This window comes from Glossina fuscipes, unplaced genomic scaffold (assembly GCF_014805625.2).
Source record: "Glossina fuscipes isolate IAEA_lab_2018 unplaced genomic scaffold, Yale_Gfus_2 61, whole genome shotgun sequence".
NCBI classification, from domain to species: Eukaryota; Metazoa; Arthropoda; class Insecta; order Diptera; family Glossinidae; genus Glossina; species Glossina fuscipes.
In genome coordinates, this window is record NW_023998433.1 from 164,332 (window position 1) to 172,945 (window position 8,614).

An 8,614-nucleotide genomic window follows, 5' to 3' on the forward strand; every position below is an offset into this window, starting at 1 on the left:
ACCGACCGAACATGTTTTGGTTTTAGCAGTAACGAGCTCCAATGATTTTTTTTCATTTCAAATCAGTAAGAAAGATTAAACTTGTGAAAAAATTTTCTTCGTGCTTCATATTTTTTTCCTGTTTACCCAAAAATACAAAGCAAAGCAAAGAAATAATTTTTTATTTTCATATTGCTTTTCGTTTACTTACGGTTGGTTGCTACTTTTAAAAAACCGATTTATCGAATTTTTTTTACGCTTTACAATAAGATTTTGCTTTTTCTTACAATTTTTTGTTTGCTTATACCGAGGGACTAGATTTCCTTTTTCTATTTTTTCTTTCTTTCATTCTTCTTTCTTTACTTCTGAAAGCTATTTTTATCTAAAACTTTTCTGCAAACTTCGTTTTATTTTCTTCTGCTCGACATCAACGCCAGCCAGCTAAATACATAATAACCGTTGCCCATTAGAAAAGACCATAAAGTAAAATGATGATAAACGGATTACTAAAGCTTTTCACGCCATTAAGAAAAATTGGTGACGGTTTGCTGTCACGAGAGGGAGAGAACAAACTAAAATAAAACAAAACAAAGAACAACTAGGAAAAGTATATTTGGTCGTGACCGAATCGTTTGTACCCGTCAACGTTATCCTAAACAGACAAAGATTATAAAAAAACTAAATTTTTAATGCTCTTATTATATTATATTATGGAACGGGCGAAGCTAATTTTTTCTGTTTTCAAAGTAAAAGCTTTTGTCGTATGGGCATATGGGCGTTGTAAGCGCGTCCTTAAAAAAGTTTAAGTCACTTTCGAATGCCTTTGTAAATTTATGCGAATCTTTACCACAGGAACAATACGGTTGAGCAGGCGGACAGATGGATAGACGAATGTGCTTAGGTGCATTCCAAATTTAAAAGTGGCCAAGAATTTATAAACTGTAAGGGAATTTTAGAAGCTCGTTTTTGCGCTTTATAAAGGTATCGGGAAAAAATTACATTCTTTATAATATTGGATAGGCGTAGACAATTTTTCCTCATGTTTTTGCCAAATTTAATGTCGATAGCTTTACGGCCAGGAGAATGTTTACCACAGACATTATTTAAACGGACAGACAGCTAAACTGATAGACGGCTGAATGGACAAGCGGACAGACGTCAGACGAAGATGCTTAAATCGATTCAGAATTTGAGGGTGATCAAGAATATATACATTTCGCAGGGTCTCGCTTGCTTCTGGGTGTTGCAAAAGTTCTGACTAAATGAATATACCCCTCATCCTTCGGGGATGAATATGAGAAGGAAAATAAGAGTAAAGAAAAGACTCTGCGCGTATAGGCGGAGTGATATTGTATCAAAATAGTTATTACTCTCGAATTTCGTCTCAATTATATCTTTTGCATATACAAACAGCAAAAACATTCATTACGTCTTCCTTTAATTCGTTTTCTCATACATAGTAATAACCATAATTTGTTTGTTTTATAGGAAATCATGTCGTTTAATTTGGTTGGATTGGATTTGATTTGGTCGTGATTGTATAAATTTCTCTATCGTTTAGCAAACAATGAAAATAAGATTTTCTTTACTGTTTTATTTATTTATTTGTTTATCGTTTTTAGGGCTTTCGTGTCGTTATGGTAAGAATCCTTGGACTGAGTGTGATACCAAAACCAATACACGTTCAAGAACGTTGACTTTAAAAAAAGGCGATCCAGCTTGTGATCAAACACGGACTATACAAAAGAAATGCAAGAAAGGTAAGCGAAATTTGTCCTTACTTAAAATTTTTAAAGGCTGTTTTCTATCTCGTTTTTGACTTTTCATTTTTTTTTTTTCTATTTGTCGACTCGTTTATATGTTGCCGGCATGTACAATATATGTCCAAGATAACTGTTGAGTTTAAAGCTAATATTTTTTAAGGCAACATGCAAAATTTTTTAAACAACAACAACATGTTCATATTCTCAGGCCACGCTGTGTGTGGACAATTTTTATCGCTTTTAAGATATTATAATATAATAATGGATACTTGCATGTATTTTGATCAGTGATATCTGTTGATGAAAATGATACAGTGATGCGAAATATGAATGAACAGAACAGTTAAATTCGATAATTTTGATCTTTTTCTACGTAAAATAACAGCTTTGCCTTTAGTATTATTGAGTTATAACATTGCTTACATATGCTTATAATAAAACCCTCAAAATTGCATTTTCGGCATTCGTTACCTTCGTTGTTTGATTTGATGAAATCTGCTGCCAAAACCCATCAAATACTTAGCCGGCTTAGCTTAGAAGCTTATGATGATGCTTCCTCATCATGTCCTAATTTTGGATTTTGATTTCAACGGTTTTAAAGTTGCGATGTTGGTGTCAATTAAGAAAGAAAGGCCTGATGTACCCAAGAACTCGACGCTAATGAATTGCAAGACTTATTGGATGAAAGCCTGGCTCAAGCTCTCAAAGAACTTTCGAAGGGCTTAGCTGTTGATGAATTAAGTGTTTCTAGACGTTTACATGCATTATAAAATATTCAAAAAGAGGGAGAAAAGGTACCAAACGAATTGACTGAAAATGCGATTTTAACGTCGTTTCAACATCGCGGCTTCATTGTATGCAGGGCAAAAGAAAAGAGTTTCTTGTGACATATTGTGACGTGAAACCGTAAATGCCACTACTACGATAGTCCCAAGCGTAAAAAGTGAAGGTCTAATCCAGTAGAGCCATCCGTTTGGTGGGATCAGCTAGGTATAGTGTATTATGAGCTGCTAAGCAGAATGAAACTGCTATTGCAGTTATGTACCGAGGTTAATTGAACAGATTGAATTATGTATTATTGCAAAAAACAGCAGCAACAGCGGTTAACAGACGCAAAGTCGTCCTCTTGCATGATAACACTAGATCACACATTGCAAGGATACGCCGTTGCAGTTCTAATGGGAAGTTCTGCCGCACTCAGCGTACCCGTCAGGTTTAACGCTTTCTGCTTACCACTTGCTCAAATCGATGCAGCATGGCCTGGCTGGCACATGGTTTCGAAATGCTGAAGAAATGTGAAAATGGGCCGATGATTGGATCGATGCCAAGCCGGTATCGCCATGTTGCCAGAAGGATGGGAAAGACTGTTAGCAAATGAACGAAAATGTTTTGGTTAATATATGAAGTGAAGTTTGGTTAATATGTAAAGTGAAAAAGTTGTCAGAATTCATGCAAACATCTGACGTATATATATAGAAAGTCATGTTTTGTGATAATAAAATAAATGTTTTCGCTCACAATGAACGGCGAATTAAAAATAATAAAAATTCTAGTTAGAATGAAAGTGCATATGGTGTTTCATTAACAATTATACGATTTCTTTGAAAAAAAGAGAAAAAGGCCTATGAAAATTGGCGAAATGCAATTTCTTTTTTCATTTTAAATTTTAATCAATGTAGTTAAGTTCCAAATGTCTACAAAGTTTATCGGTACCCACACGAATCCGATAAATCCTATTTTCGTCACTTTGCTTACTACATCTGGCTAAAGTTCACCAATATGACGTTCAATATTCATTCATAAAGCACGAATAGACCTCGAAGAACAACTTGAGATAGCCCCGAGGAAATAGTCCAAAAGCCTTAAAAAACAGTTCATCCGATGCAACTGAATGCCGGAATTTGTCAATATTTTTACGTAACAGAACTTATCAAGTAACAAATCAATTGTTTGTACTGTTGGTATATAGTTTTGTTTCGTTATGTAAAGCCAGATGTTGTTCAGATCGGGCCAGATATGCGTTAAGAAATATTCTCAAATCATGCTTACGAAGTTGTAAAATTAACGTTATAATCTTTTTGTATGATGCTTGTTATTGAAGATTAAAATTGTCTGGCTACCAACTAAGAAGCTTTCTTCACAATATTTATCATCCTTCGCTTTATACGAGCGTTTTTTATACACCAGCATACTACGCTTATGATACTGGGTGTATTAAGTTTGTGCGAACGTATGTAACATTCACAAGGGCTTACGATCAGTGCAGAATCATTTTCTAAATCCATTTGAGCTTTATCTGCTGATCTCAGTATATATGTTTTCGGTGTTTGATAATATTTAATAAGCCGACATTTTTGACGCAGGGGCAAAGAATGTTGAAAAAGGGCTTCTTTTAATATCATTCCCTATACAGCATCCCATCTTAAAAAGATTGTTATATGAAAAAAATCTGTCGACAACTGTCATTAAGTAATAGCATTTCGCCATATTAAATTGATGTCAAAAATTTTGAATCGAATAGACTGATATATTGAAACTCCTTTTCTTACGCAGACGTAAGCCTTGATATAAAAAACAGTCAAATTTCAATATTTCACAGTGAAAATTAGTCTATGCTAATAACTTGACTTGGAAATTAACTGTGTCAAATTTTTACCTAGTAGGGTGATTTTTCGAGATACACCCAGTATAGGGATACACTTGAAAACTAAGCCTTTATATGGCAACAAAATCTAGGTTTTAGTACTTTATGACGAAAATATTGCAATAATTATAAAGTCTTTGGCAAGAATATGTCGGTCCGCGTTTTGGGTTCTCTTCCATATAAGGGCAATGAAAAACTATGCCCTTACTTGCAATTTAGGCGGAATGGTGTAAGGAAACTTAGTCAGCGGCCTTAACCGACGATAATGCTTTTACTTCTTATTCACTGTGTTTTTCTTCTACAGGCTCTGTTGACATATAAACATCTTTTCATATTTACACTACATGCAAGCGTGACTAAGATTGCAAATGCTTGGGACTGTGCAAACATTGAATTGCTTGGCAAATATTTTTGTTGCTTTTATGTATTTATACGCGAGCGCAAACAATAAATAAATTCTTGTTTTCTCTGTACTTTGTACGCTGTTTAATGTCGATAATCGTTACTTGTGATACTCGTTGTATGAAATATTTATGTACCATTTACAATTTTATTACTCTTATCTTCCGGTATAAACCATATTTCAATTTTTTTACTTCTGTTTTTCTTCTTTTTTTTTTTTTTCCTTCTCTTCCTTATTTTGTATTTTTCTTAAAGATAGCACGTTTCAAAGATAAACGTGCTCGTATGACTTTTTTATTGCATTGATTTTCACCATAAAATCCGGCAGTATTCGATGAAGGATCTTTTGATTTTTTGGCTTTTTTTTTGTTTTATGTCTATTCGTGAAAATGGGAAATAGTTTTACATATTCGTTTAGCATAAGTAAAAAATATATTGGTTTCTGGATAAATCAAGTTTTGCTTGTTTATCCGTCTTTTGCTTGTTCATCTGTCTCGTCTATCTAATAAATTAAAAAAAGAGAGAGTTTGAGCTTTCTCTTTCTTCCTGCTTCCATTTCTCACATGAGCGTGTAAGAAAGCGAAAGGAGGAATCCGATATCTATGTTCAGCCAATTTAATATTTGATTACGTCATGAGTAACGCTTAAAATGTTATTCCGTTCAGTGGTTAAAATACTTTCAAAAAACTAGGGGAAATAAAGGAATGATGTATAAGAAGTTCAACACAAAGCTAGTAAGTTTTGTTTTTGCTTTACGCGAGTTAATGTCGCGAGGCTTGTAACTGTTAAAGTTTATCATTTAAATATGGCGCCATATGCACTTTGAATATGTTTCCAAATTAATACCATTTTTATCAAAAGTCACGGTTGGTTATACCAATCTTTCGTCCATTAGCGCTGTTTTACGCTGATGGCAATCTTTGCTATAAACAAACAATTCAACGTTTTGTGAAAAATTGTATTTGTCGTTGTAAATGTTCTTCTGCCAAATGACGCAACACTACGCAAAGGAAGAAGATAAAACATGTAGCAACACTATAGTTGCGCAAGGCCGACCACTAGGCACCCCACAGCACACCACTTTGCCTAGCACAGTTACTTACCCGGTTTGGTAACACAATACACCAGAATTTACACATTACATTCACGCGAACGCATACTTTTCATGAGTGGCGGATGCTCAAGACATCAAATGGCGTGATTCAAATTTAACGAACTTAATTCACTTCCTAAAAATTTCATACCTTCTCTCCATATAAGGGTTTGCTCTTTATGTTAGCCCTTATATATGCTAGAGTGTACAAAATGGACTTATCTGATCCAAGCTCCCTACTCTTCATTCGTTTGGTTAATTTGCTACTATGGAGCTAGTTTCATCATAAAATTTAAAAAAATTTAAACTTTTTCTAAAGCGATCTATAATTTATGCGAAACTTTATATAGAATGGATTCCAAGAAATAGATTCATAAGGTTTAAATTTGGTCTATATAATATATAATTTTTGTCAGATTAATATCATGAACAAATCTTTATCGTAAAACTTTAACAATCAAACCTTTTTGCATATAAGGGTTTACACTTTCTGAGAATAGCTTATCTGCGGTGGTATTCAAAATAAGAAAATGAGTTTGTAATAGGTTGCTTTCTTAACAAAGATAAGAACATTTCGTGTAGTAAGCGAATTTTAAAATCCAATTCCTGTCGGTCAATAAAGAACAGTATTTTCTTATGAAGAAATGGCATGAAAAATTGCTCTGATAAGGGTTCATGCAGCTTGTTCTGCTATGAATTTACAACATTATCTTATTAATACAACGTACATACATTAATAAAACAATAACAGCCGGAATAGTCTGCGACGTCTATGGTATGAGGAGTGGGTGATGCAACAATGAAATTATAATTTAACTTTTACGTTTAATGAGAATACTACAAGTGTGTATATAAATATGATACACGAATCGATAACTGTCGGGACTGATGCATAAATGTCGTCCCTACTAAAAAATTATTTGTAAGTCTCAACCATCGAACAACATGTGTAAAAATTTCAGGCTATTGCATTGATTCGTTTAGGTGCTTTCAGCGATATTATATATATTATCTTAAAATCTATGGAAAAATCCGAATTTGATGTTTTGAGTAAAAAAGCATTGTTCACACAATGCATTGCAAAATGTTGTAACACTGATAATTGTAGAAAGCTTAAACGGGGTGAACACACAAGGAATAATCGAATAAGCCCTGGAAATTATTGCCGACTAGTAAAGAGGCAGTGCATTCAAGATTGTGCATGAGAAACATGTGCTCTCTCCTATAAAGCAACAACTACAATTGTTTTCTATTCCGCAAACGTATTCTTCAAATCAATCCCCCAGTCACAATTATCGTGTACGTCGTGATCATGTCGTTACCAAAAATAGAATTTATTTTCAAAATTTTGAGCAGTCGTTATATGAAAAAATCATCAAAATGTTGGAGAAACTTTAGATTGATTCCATCACTTTTGAAAGCGACTACGTTAACGAACAAAATCGAATTTTGTAAAAGAAAAGTTTTTTCTTATTTAGTTTCGAGATTTATTGACTGATGTATGACTAATATGTATCTACGAGTATATGTATACGCTTATGGTGGTGTTCATGTATGCAAATGCATATGAAAATTATCATTTATAGTGGAGCATTTTTTTTAAAGGCGGTCACCATTATCATAACAATGGTTAGTGAGTGTCGTTGGGTAAGCAGAGATAAGCGACGACATTTTTGGTGAATGAATCTGGACTCGAAAATTTATTAAATGGCAGCTAAGCCACAGCAAAAAAGAAAAAAAAAATATATATATATATTTTATATATATGTACGCTTAAATATATATATAATATATATAAAATAAGACAAATATAAAAGTTACGAAAATATATATATTAAAGAGAGCGATTAAAAGACTTTTATATTGTACTTAAATATCGTTTTTAATTCGTTCTAATTTGCTTAGTTTATATAATTAAAAGGATTACAAGAATCATTAATTGGGTTTTCCCCTTTCACACAACCGGCCAACTTGATATTCTGTTTTACGCTAATTTCTTTTAATATTAATAAAAAGAAGAAAGAAAGTTAAGGTTCTGTATAACTTTAAAATACACACGCGCATATTTATATAAGTGTTTATCCGTGTGTACGCTTTTTTTATTCGATTTTATAGCTTGCCGCTACGAAAAGGGTTCTTGGTCTGAATGTGCTACCGGTCAGATGACACGTGCTGACAAATTGAAAGCAACCAGCGATCCATCGTGCGAAGCAACACGTATTATTAAGAAAAATTGCAAACCTGGCAAATCCAAGGATAAGACTGCCAAGGAACAACGCAAGAACAAAGATAAAGGTAAGAAAATAAAAAAACATCATAACAGAAAATTAAGGAATTATGTGGTTAAAGCCTACACTCTTTCACACATTCGGACCCACGCAACACACACAGATTCTATTCCCTTGATGTTTGCGAAAATTGATGAGGAGCAAGTGTTAAGATGATTATAAATATAATTGAAAGCATTTTCTTCCTCTTTTTTGCATACAAATTAAAGCGATTAACTGACCTTTTTGCTTTTCTACGAACGTAAATCTTTTAATAGTCTTGAAGTTTTTTATTAGGAAAATTAAAAACAAAAAAATGTTGTTTCTTCTTTTGCTCAAACTATTTTCGGAAAAGTAATTGATTTTACATTAACTTTTTTTTTTTTTTTTTTTTGATAACAACTTGACGATAAATAGATTTTCAATTTTCAGATTCTTATGGTATCAAAAACAGAGTTCATATCTA

General features: G+C 33.1%; 1 protein-coding gene across 1 annotated transcript in view; it reads left to right on the plus strand.

Moving 5' to 3' along the window:
• Positions 1-8,325, plus strand: part of LOC119637896 — a 34,958-nt gene extending 26,633 nt beyond the window's left edge. Inside the window, exons 3-4 of the mRNA XM_038034337.1 lie at positions 1,602-1,739; positions 7,997-8,325. Coding sequence (XP_037890265.1) covers positions 1,602-1,739; positions 7,997-8,325 — 467 coding nt within the window. The remainder of the gene's footprint in view (positions 1-1,601; positions 1,740-7,996) is intronic.
• Positions 8,326-8,614: the final 289 nt, after the last annotated feature.